This window comes from Habropoda laboriosa, unplaced genomic scaffold (genome assembly GCF_001263275.1).
Source record: "Habropoda laboriosa isolate 0110345459 unplaced genomic scaffold, ASM126327v1 scaffold214, whole genome shotgun sequence".
NCBI classification, from domain to species: Eukaryota; Metazoa; Arthropoda; class Insecta; order Hymenoptera; family Apidae; genus Habropoda; species Habropoda laboriosa.
This window is the reverse complement of record NW_017100328.1, coordinates 97,129-109,088: the sequence shown is the minus strand read 5'-3', so window position 1 is coordinate 109,088 and position 11,960 is coordinate 97,129. Positions and strand designations below refer to the sequence as shown.

At 35.3% G+C, this 11,960-nt stretch overlaps 1 protein-coding gene and 1 long non-coding RNA gene across 2 annotated transcripts in view; one reads left to right on the top strand and one right to left on the bottom strand.

Annotated features, from left to right (window-relative positions):
• The window catches only part of LOC108574424, a 4,602-nt gene extending 2,260 nt beyond the window's left edge, over positions 1-2,342 (bottom strand). The window contains exons 1-2 of the long non-coding RNA XR_001891417.1: positions 2,154-2,342; positions 1,862-2,037 (exon numbers count right to left, since the gene is read on the bottom strand). This is a non-coding gene — a long non-coding RNA (uncharacterized LOC108574424). The remainder of the gene's footprint in view (positions 1-1,861; positions 2,038-2,153) is intronic.
• Positions 2,343-3,320: 978 nt separating this feature from the next.
• LOC108574425 (high affinity copper uptake protein 1-like) lies at positions 3,321-5,442 on the top strand. The gene is made up of 4 exons (XM_017937009.1): positions 3,321-3,363; positions 3,446-3,579; positions 3,665-3,724; positions 5,067-5,442. Exons 1-4 carry the CDS (start codon positions 3,358-3,360, stop codon positions 5,263-5,265), a joined length of 399 nt encoding a protein of 132 aa, XP_017792498.1. The 5' UTR covers positions 3,321-3,357; the 3' UTR covers positions 5,266-5,442.
• Positions 5,443-11,960: the final 6,518 nt, after the last annotated feature.

Sequence of the window (11,960 nt, the reverse complement as noted above, 5' to 3'; positions counted from 1 at the left end):
TAGTGTTTGCATTATTTAAGCAAATTAATTGCAACAGTTAACTACGAAATCTTTGTTACTTATTTAGTCTCATATTCCATCAAGTATTTTTCTTTTGATTAAATTTGCTCGCATTTAGAGTAACATTTCAGAATTTAAAGATTCGCGTTTCTCATGTGATCGAATAAAAATTTTTATTTTTGTAGCACACAGATATAGCCAATATCAACAATGTTATGACATCTCATAACTTATGTAATCGTTGCCACTTCTCTATTGTCACATTTAAGTAAGAAAATGTATACGATGCATTTATAAATTAAAATTCAAAATAAAAGAAAATTACAAAGCAGTCTATTGCTACTTGAAAAACATGTTATTTTTAAAAAAATATATGTAATATAATAAAAATGCATTCTTAGCAGATAATCGAGGAGTATTGTTAGATTTACACTTGATTTTTTATTTAGCATATTTTAAGAAGATTGTAAAATTATAAAACAAGCATTTAAATGTCATTATTTAAATAGACGATAAGTGTTTGATTAGAATAATAACAAACCAAGGTCTGTATCTCTTATCTTTGAAGTTTGCAAAATATTGATGTAATTATGTAAATCCTTATTTCTCGTAACACATATGTAGTATCCTTAATGGTCGTGGTAATAAATTTTATGCATTGCTTCTTACAGTCACCCGTTCATACAAACACTTTAATAGCAGTTTTACGTATTGCGTTGCATAACAAATAATGTGTACGTGCCAAAGAATGTTACGAGAAAATTATCCTTAACTTCAGATGCGTGTAAAGACTAAAAGAGTTTCCATATATTTAACTTGAACTTGAACTAATTGACTGATTGACTAGTTGGCAGAATTAAATTTTAACTCAATCTGTACACACCAACAAACATTAGAAACGTGGTTGAAAATAGGATTGCATTTTAAAAATTTTCCAATGTACATAAATAGAAGAATAAAGTACAATTATTTGCTTTTAACAAACACACGCACGTAATGAACTGCAAGTGAAGCACATGTAAGCAGTAACAATAAACGTTTTTTTCATGGATCAATTTTCAGAATTTTTCACAGATCAATTTGAAGAAAGAAAATTCTCCCATCGTTTCACAAGTTATCAAACTTTCTCGCTAAATACTGGCAAAAATCGACTTCAACTAATCCGGCTATTTCTGAATAAACGTCACATTTCCCAGCGTTAATGAATGAACACGAATTTTTGATTACATCTCGTGAGTATCGCTTAATTACGCACATTAGCTCTCTGAAACGTGTAATTGAACACGAGCAATAGGTGAGTAGTTCAAGTTCGACGAACGTCTGACAAATTTCTCACTTTTTCTACTTTCCTCCATAAATCTCGGAATACTGCATACGTCGTGCAAGACGATGTAGACGGCGAGTTTTCTTGTTCAGCGAACGAATTCTGAACAGAAAGAGAAACAGTGCACAACTTTTTGTTTCATCCTACTTCTGTTGGCTACACAGGTAACAACACTTGTGTGCGCGTGTGATACACGAACGGTGGTACCTCGTGATAGAACGTTGACCCTGCCCAGTCTCGCGGTTCAGAAATCCCTCCAAATAAAGGAAACAACGAAAATACAAAGACTCCTGTGTACTCTAAGTAAACGTAGGCCCACTGGTACGCAGTAATACGATTATTCCTCGTAAATGTACAATCACGGCAGTAGAAGCTTTCCAAATCGACATTAATCAACAGTATCAGTAAACGTGACTCGAAGGAAACGCAAATTATTTCGAGTTCAAATAAATCTAATTCCAGAGAGACAGACAGACGACGTAGGAAACACCCCGAACGAACGGAAAAAGATACGAATACGAAAATTCAAAGACTAACCTTTTTGGTAACAGTGAAAACGTTCATACCGAACGTGAAGAGGTTTCTTTCGTCGATTCCATAGGAGCATTGATCATTCTTCGAGATTCCTATGTTGCTTCCCTTGTTTTACTTTTGGCTCGGTACGAAGGGATCAGTATAAACGCGATAAGAAACCGGCAACTCACCAAGGCATACTGAAAATGTGCCAGAAGGATATGTATTGCGCGGAAAATTCGTCAGATCGAGCGAGCAAGAGAGAGAGAGAGAGAGAGAGAAAGAGAGAGAGAGAAAACGGCGCGGTGTGACTCACTCTGAAAGGGATAATATACGAGGAGTTCGAACTGTACAAGTCGCGATTACGTCGCCCACTGATAATTAAACTTCACAAGGCTCGATGTACGAGGCAAGACTTCTCTTGTACGAAGACCAGCATCGTCCGTATGTAAGCAGTCGAACGGTGAGAATGGCACTGAGGGGAGTTTGAGAATCGAGCGTGGCTAAATTTCCGGACACAGGGAGGCGCGGCGGTCAGGATCAGCCACAGGTTGCGCCCGTCTCGTTCACGCAGGCCGGGCATCTTGGCTGATCGCGAAACGGGGAGGACACCCTCTCTGCCGAAGCGACAGAAAGAGAAATCGATTAACTTAACATCCCAGTACTATACGTTCTTTCTCGACGTTCATGACTGGGAGGACTACGATTTCGATCGCTTTCGAACTAGATTTTATACATTCCTACTTTTTACAATTCCACTTTTCAATATTTTCGCGTAGCAACGTTTATTTATTTATTTTTATTAGACATGTGTATATGTTGCAACTTTTTGCAGTTGCACGTTATTTAGGATATTTTCAATATTTTTTTTTTCAGTCAACTCGATCAACTATGCAGTCTCTGATGTTTCAATTCATTTGATATGCAATTAGTACAAGTTTATAAGTATAGAAAAATAGGAGTTGTTTTCTCTATTAGACATAGAATAAATATGTCATAACGAGGGGAATAGATTCATTCACAATTTAGAAACATACTATACTTTTTCAAAGATAATATCATTAAAGGAGATAATATTGTCGGATACAGATAACGTTATTAAATATCAATTTCGAATACGTGCAATTAATGCAAGCTTATAAGCATAGAAAAATAGGTGCAGTTATCACTGTTATCGACGAAATGAACCAGGGAAATGGATTCACTCACAATTTAGAAACACAGGATCGAATGATCTAAGAAAGCTAATTATTCACTTTTGTGTTTAACAATATAATAAAATTGTACATCGTAATCGTATGTCTATAACAAAGAAGTAGTTTTCTACCATATTAAATGATTATGTTAATTTGCAAGAATCACGAAATTTTTGATGCAAGTACAGACAGTAGAAATAATGGCTGATTGATAAGTTATCTATAATTTGATAAAGAAATCAAGCAATTTCATTCTCAACGACCTCATAAGATTATATACTGTCTATACAATCGTGTTCAATATCACACCGTATTCTTACGAAAATGCAGGTAAGTAGTAAAATAACATTGAACGTTTATATTGTACAGTGAATATTTTGTTCTCTCATCTCATCAAATGAATTTACGTTAGATGTCGTTTCATGTTGGTGTAAACGAAATTATTTTGTTTAACGAATGGCGTGTAGTAAATGGGACAGGCGTTGGATGGTCGATGTTTGGTATTATTCTTTTAACATCTATATACGAAGGGATAAAAAGCTATCGGTGAGTAACTTGCTTGCGAAGAGAAATTGTTTATGAAAACTATTTTCGTCGGAATATATTTACCTACTTCTACTTTTGTCTTCAGTGATTACTTATACATTCATACAAAACATATACAGAAAACTAATGGAGCAAGATCTCGATGGTATGTATTTCCTTTTGTAGATACTATTGGTATTTATTGCACGTATAAAGTTTCGTTACTTATAAATCGTTTTAATTGTTGTAATAACAATGTTTATAAAATGGTAGACTTTTAAACAAGTAGTTTGATAAATAGAGGGGAAATCACGTTTCTTCTAAAATTGTGATATTTAGGAGGTATAAAATTATTTTAAACGGAGTCTGCTGCAGCCAATGTATTTTAAATACTATAGTGGGTATGGGCAACTCAAACCCGTGCGCTGGCAAGCCTCCCCATCTCGTGCAAGGGTTCGGTGATGGGGTAATCTATAAGCAGAAACCACACGTCCCATGGATGTACCAAGACCATTTAAATTTGGGGCGCTGTGGGGTCCGTACATGCAAATTTATATCGAAATCAAGCGTATTTAGGAGACATGTTAACATTCACTCACTCTCTGACTCTCTCACTCACTCAATCATTCACTCACTCTCTCACTCACTCACTCACTCACTTACTCACTCTTTCATTCATTCACTCATCCATTCACTCTCTCACTCACTCACTCTCTCACCCATTCACCCAGTCACCTATTCACCCACTCATTCACTCACTTACTCACTCACTTATTCACTCATTCACTCACCCACTCATTCACTCACTAACACTTTTTACTTTTGCAAGCTGAATATTATCGAAATGAGAAACTCAGATATATAGAATAAATTAGAGGTTTATTTAACAATACGTACATTTAAAAGAACACATAATTAATAGTTAGAGATCGGTACAACATATAGATCAATCGCAACCTATGTTATAATAATAACACAAAGTTACATAATAGACACAGCTGTACATACAAGGTATCCGGTAAGGAGTTCAACAAACTGCGCCAACGTGTTCAACAGGTCATTGTGAACAGAAAATGTCATATACCCTGTAGATCTATTTCTCTTCGTTGGTCAATTACATTCTTAGAGTGAAACAATAATTCCATCGTACTTACTTTATTCTACTTTTGATGTGCAGATTGTTTAATTTACAATATTAAATTTTGCCCGTACGGGCAGCGGTTGCCCATACATCTGTACTGTACACATTCATGAATCTTTGATCTGAAGTTTGTAGTTCTAATCAAATCTACTCAAATTATACGGTTTGTCAGCTGTAACCTTTAAACTGTTTACTATTCAACAATTTTTTTCTACCGTTTATATCGATGCCAATTTTATTGATTATTATTACAATTATTGAACTTAATTAAACTATTTCTTTATCATTAAAATATTGCCAATTCTCGTGTATATGTTTAAAAAATGACACTGACAATATGCAACTCAATACATGTGTTTCATTTCAGGTCTTTGCTCTTTTCCAAAATACATATCCTTCAGACAATTTTAAACGTCGCACAGCTGATTATAGGATATTGCCTTATGTTAATTTTTATGACATACAACGCTTGGCTCTGTATTGCCGTAGCACTCGGCGCTATGCTTGGCTATTGGTTGTTCGCTTGGGATAAGTTCAACGGTGACAATATCGAGTGCTGCTTGTAAATTCCATACGAAACGTTTCTCGTAATGATACATATTTGGCCATTTTGTTTAACCACCGTTGCTCCAATACCGTCGTGCTAATTCAACGTAGCACGGAGTGAGACGTAAATATTTTTGTATCACTTTCAAACATTGTATGTATTGCATAATTTAATTTACAAAATATTCAACGAAAACCACGCGTGTCGAGAAGAAAATAAAATTAACATATCTGCGAATTATAATTTTGTCTTACATTTCATTACTGACCCGGCTTTTAAATGTCTCTTGTTTGAACCGGCATTCGAAACAGAGTCACGACTCTTCTTTCCTTATATTACGAACACGTTTGTTACTTCAATCGCGATATGTTTGTACAATTTTCAACAATACAATGCCTAGTAACATAAAAAAATGTGATTTCGCTTGCGTTTAAAAGAGATTTCAGTATTGGGTCATATTTGACCCGGAATTCGGCTATCACGTCCACTTCCGGCCGAGGGTTAATCACACAATTCGTATTAAAAATTCGTTACTTATTGTATACCTACAATACACCATTAACTTATGTCTCATATTCATTTTTCCTTCGAACGCAACTTTACGCTGAATTTCTATGTACAACAGTATATTATTATTATTACTACCATTATCATTGTTATTATGATTGTGAAATATACCGTAATCGACTGAATACGAACGAACGTTATCTAATCAGACTTTTCCGTTCATAGTACATTTCAATCAATATTTCGATTATTCAGTGCTTGTGTAAGAGGAATTATTTACAGATTGCCAATAGAATATTTCGTACGATACGAAATAAGTGGAAAAAATAGCGACACAATAGTTAAGAATGAAGGCTGACAGTCAGAGTGCAGAAAGAATTTGCGATACGAATTCAGGACTTGTACATAGAAAAGAATTTAAAACAGTCACCGGAATAATATTCGGATGGGATAGATTTAACAGTATAACCATGTTCATTTTAATAATATTATTTTGTGTTTGGTGCGCATGCTTTTCTGTGCTCTACGATCCTAGCAAGTTGGACGATAATTCGCATCACCACATGAACATGACAGATGGAGGACATCATCACTGAAATGTAACGTTTCAAAAAATATGTAAGTATTCTGTGCAATGTAATATCCACAAATATATATATATATATATAACATTTGACAGATGTTGTAGAGTAATAATTATTAGTCATTCAAATGCATTGAAATAATGATGAAAAAATGTTGGAGTAACTTTGATTCCATACTTCAGTTTCGAAACAAGTGCAGTATTTCTAATTTAAATGTACACGAATACACAAGTAAGAAGTTACTGTAATAATCGGACTTGAATTTTATACGAGTTTATTGTATAATTTATTTGCGTATTGTATATTGTATTTTATTTTATATATTTTACTGTATATAATTCATAAACAAATTTATTGCATTTACATAATACATTTTTTGAACATTTGATGCATTTCACGATGAACATTTCTTGATGCATTTCTAATACATTTTTATGCATTCATTGGTTACATACATTTCTTATGTACACCGATATTTACACAAATTTACACGTTAAATTCATGTTTACTACAATGTCCATATTTTGTTAACACGATTATCACAAACTATCCTTGATTCCCTTAAATTTTATTATTTTATTTTTTATTTTTTTGCAGAAAAGTCGACTGAAAGATGATTATATCGCAGCATGTACATATTATTCGGTTTCGGACATGTTAAATGTTTTCGAACAGTTTAAAAAGGAAAAGGAATACCATATAAGAATTACAGAATTATTTTTACATTTTGAAATAATGAATAACCGACCGTGGAAATTCTTTGGCATTATAAGGAAAAATTCCGAGTATACATATATTATAAAATTTGTACTACATAAATAATTATATTTGAAATTATAAAATGTATATATATTTTTCTTTCTTTCGTGTTTTACAGTCTATTTACTATTTTATATGCGTTAACTTTAGAATATACGAGAAATACAATAGCGTAGAAATTAGGGCTTTTATTGCTTCTCGGATTTACGGATATCCGAATCTCGAGTACTCGGATAGACACTCAGTTTAGAACCGAGTATCTGGGTATCTACTCGCGTGATTTGAATTCAGATATCCGGACACATCCGTATTACCCTCGCGTTGCATATTAAATCGAATACTAAATACCACTGTCGAACAATTTTTCCATTCTTCAATCTCAATCCTTTACCCAAACCTACTTTCTTCAACCCAACAACAAGTTCATCCAAGAAAAGCTTCATATTTGAGTAATTAAGAAAGAAAATTTGAATCGAATTTCGACACCACGTTCAGATTACAATGAACATTTCGAGTACTCGGATATCCAGAGATAGCAAGAGATCTAGCAGAAATTTTATTCCGTTCTTGTTATTAATGCCCGTGGTTGTGGCGATGAACTTTCGAGCTTTGTGGATGCTTGCACCATGTTGTGCCGTCTAGATACTGGTTCGAAGGACCACCCAAATGATTGAGACTTGTAAAAACTGATCTATGGTATCGCGTGATGTGAGCTGGTTGCTCCTTGGGTCTCCTTGTTCGTGATGGTTGAACGACTATTAGACGACTCAACTCTTCGACGTCGCGTCTCGGACGTCCGTGAGAGGGATTTTCGTTGGGACACGCTGATTGATTAATGGTTAACGATTGCATTTGCCAATCAGCGTGTCTAATATCGTCTTTACCGCCCTTCCAGTGCGCCCTTAGCGCGCTGTCACCTTGGAAGGGTGGGAGACGGTCGCGAGGGGTGGGTGGAAGGTCCCAAAAATCTGGAATTTCCTCCGGGTGACTAATCGGCAAGCGGACCGTTACATACAGATGTGCCGTTCGGAAATTCGTGGTTTATGGTATGTTCGTAGGCTATTGAGCGCGACAAATTACTAAAAATCTAGCAAAGCAATTCTAGTGACCCTCGCAGGATGTAATTAGACCCGTGCGAGCAATAAACGAAAATCCTCAACTCAAAAATAACCGTTCCCGGTCGATCGTTTCTACAGAAAACCTAACCCTCGTTAAAAGCTAATGTCCTAATATATAATTGTTTCGCTTCTGGAAGAAGAAAGATCGTACCTCAGAATCTGACATAAAAATATTCTGTCTTCGACAAACAATATACACTCGTGTAACAAGAGTATATATAAAGGTGTCGGAGATTGGACGACGCGACGTCCTCGTTAAAATTCTTAACGAGCCGATTTAACCGTTCTTTCAATGAAGAGCTACATTCTCCGCTATATATACTCGAGCGGAGACCATTCCACTAAAACGGGGTTCCTTCGTTATGCACAAAAGAAATCACAAATAATAGCCCACATCTATCTCTCATTTGTTTACATTTATTTACAATCTAAATAGGATGCATGTAGAGGGTAAGGAACTATGAAGTCATTATACACCGAGGGGCTGTAAATCGTGGAACAAGTCGGCCGAGAGAGATTGTACGGCTCGAAATAAGTTGAAATGATAGAATAACATTTTATGGTACGAAGGTACATTCTTTCAGAGAAAAAGGTACACGCTTGCACCTGACGTTTATTTATTAAACATTTGTTTATTAGACAAAGAAATAAGTACAACGTAAACTTTGATGACATACGAAAACCTTGAACACTTTGAACTCCAAATTTTGTTTGAATTTTCTTTTCGATAACTCCCTATTATTTTAAGAATTTTATTTGAAATGCACTTCAAAAGACATTTGATAGGAACCAATTGAAACAATTTCTTTTACTAATTATATTGAAAATAGCATTAAGGGTCATATATAAGGTGTACCTATTGCTGGTCCAGGTAAAAACAATATTGCAAAATATAATACATATTTAAACTGGCAATTTAGAAATTACTTCATTCATACCTGTGAATAAAACTGACGTCGAGTCACACTCGAGAAAGGAGTCCAAAGGGTTAATATTCATATTACTTTTCATATTCATATCATCGACTTTTAAATTTCCTATATACACACGAACACAGTGTACACGGTAAATTGGAACCTGTAAATTTTGGCTCCTGAGCGAACCTGCGACCTCGCTATACATATTTCTTCCACGGACTGTACCATGAATTTCAAGGAAACTCGTAAACCAAATGACAGGTGAAACTGCAAAGTGATTTTCATCGTTGAACGTAGGAAACGGTTTATATGAAAAACAAGATCGTATAATTGAAGTCCTCGATGACAGAATGATGTAAAAATAACGTAATTGGATATGCATCAGCCAGAAAATGGCCTGACTGTAAACTTACGTTATCGATTAATTTAGATTAATTGCTCGATGTAAGATTTGAAATTGGTATAAAAGAACGTCACGAAAAACACTTTCGTCGATTGATTCTATATTGATGTTTTATCATGTTCAAGATAAATGCGACGTGCTCATTTTGGTTCTTGTGCTGTTGTTCGAAGACAAAGTCGGCAAGAGATCAACAGTTATCGTACATTCCTTTCGTTTCAGTCCTATTCATTCACATTTTTCCTCAGACACACCCTCTCAACTTCACCCCATCCACCTGCCTTGGGCGGCCTTTGTGCATTAAGCCTTTTGAACACGATATTCCATAGAGATTGCAGCTCAATACACACACACACACGTACAGGATATTCCACCAGCTCTGTCCACCTCAAATATTTCCATTATTTCAAGTAATAAAGAAAAATAGAAAATATACAAAATTTGCGTAATTGCAATAGTTTCTTTACAGATTGGAGGGGTAGAGGAGATCTATAGGTGAATTATGTCTTTTTTAAATGGAATTCAATCATTTTTCATAGTCAAATTCGATGGAATAGCGAATTCTGAGCGTAAAAGTACTAAGGTATATTTATCCTAAAACTCACCGTTCCAGAGATATTTTACCCATCCTATTATTTTCATTATGAAACATGTTCGAAGCTGTGTTCAGTATTTCAGATATAGGCAAACAGTAGATAGTAAACATCGTGAAATGGCGTTGTTAAACTTCTGGTATCTCTCGGTATTGATAAGTTTCTTATTTAACTATCTTAAGATTGTCAAAATATGAAATTTTCTTTCGAAAAAGAAATCGATAGGATACTTATTTACGGAGAAAGTAGGGAAAATTCAATTAGGGTAGAAGCTTTGTGCGCTGAAAGATATCTGATGGACAAATGAAAGATCAATAATTGGGCTGTGTTTTATCGTCGGCGCGGCGTTCTCACTGGCGAAATACACGAAATGTTACTTACAAAATGCATATTACGTGATTCTTGTGAAAACGTACCGCTAAACATTCATCAGACAATATGATTCCAGCACGATGGATGTCCAGCACACTGTGCTCGAAGAGTGAGAAGCGTTCTTGTTGAAATTTTTCCAAACCGATGGATAGGACGCAGAGGCACAGTTTTCTCGCTAACTCGATCCCCATATTTAGCACTGTTAGAGTTTTTTCTTGCAGGGAACACTGAAAAATATTGTGTATCGAGAACACCAACTACACCGCAAGATATGATACAACAGATTACTGCAGCGTGTGCTGGAATAGACCCCAAGACGATAAGGCATGCAAGGGTTTTAACGATTCACAGATAACAACATTTTATCGATGCACACGGTTCACACTTCCAACATGTTTCATAATGAAAGTATAATAATAGGAGGGACAAAATCGAATATCTCAGGAATGGTGAATTTTAAGGTAAATATACCGTAGTATTTCTATTGTATTTAGAATTCCATTTGGAAAAGTATAATTGACTTTCAGATACGATATCACCTGTAAAGAAATTATTGCCAATTGTACAATTTTTTGTAAGTAATATTTTCGCTTATTTCTTGAAATAATTTGAGACGAACAGAGTTAACGAGACATCCTGTATGTACACAGAGTGTTTGAAAATTTAAGGGGTGTTTCTAGAAGTCTAGATAAAACGAAAATGAAGAATAAAAAAATTGCATTTGAGGCTTCGGTTTCTAGTTATTTGCATTTAGAAATATCCCCGTGACCGAGCAACTGTTTCTACACCGACGAATAGTGGGGCTCGAACATGGGAAATCTGTCCTATTGTCTATTTTTAGCGTCTATCTTGGACTTATGGCAGCACTTCGCGAAGCTGGTGGAGGGAGAAGATAACTAAAGGTAGCTTCTTCAAGAATCCCGCTAGAACGAGCAGAATCTTCTCCAACTTCGAGGTGTTCACGACGAGATCGAAGAAACCTTTCGATAAGACTGATCGTCGGACTCGATCTTTGAACCACTCGGTTTTGTGTAGTCTTCCCTTTAAATAAACGGTGTACGGAAGAAGGGACCGTCCCTTCGATATACACGCTTCTGGTATTTCAACACTTTCGTACAGTTCACATCGTCAACCATAACTTCTCCTACGACTCGAACATTGTTCACGCGATAGTTCCTTCCACGGCAGCATTTCCGGAGTCGAACAATCGCTTAATCTGAGAAATTACCAAAATAACACGATTTCAAGTTAACGATATTGTGCAAAATGTGATAGAAAGGATGGAAAAATTTGTACAATATAGCGACGGACCATTCGAACACCTTTTGTAGTTTCCACTAGTTCGTTAAATAAAGAAATCGTTTAAATTACAAATCTTCTTACACATGTACCTTAATACTCTTTTATAAAGAATAAAAAAGCACATCAATTTGCATATAAACAGATACACAGTATATATGTATA

Coding starts and splice junctions, on each gene's coding strand:
- LOC108574425 (XM_017937009.1), top strand. Junction 3,580..3,664: donor GAAGGGATAAAAAGCTATCG/GTGAGTAACTTG, acceptor TTTTGTCTTCAG/TGATTACTTATACATTCATA. Junction 3,725..5,066: donor AATGGAGCAAGATCTCGATG/GTATGTATTTCC, acceptor GTTTCATTTCAG/GTCTTTGCTCTTTTCCAAAA.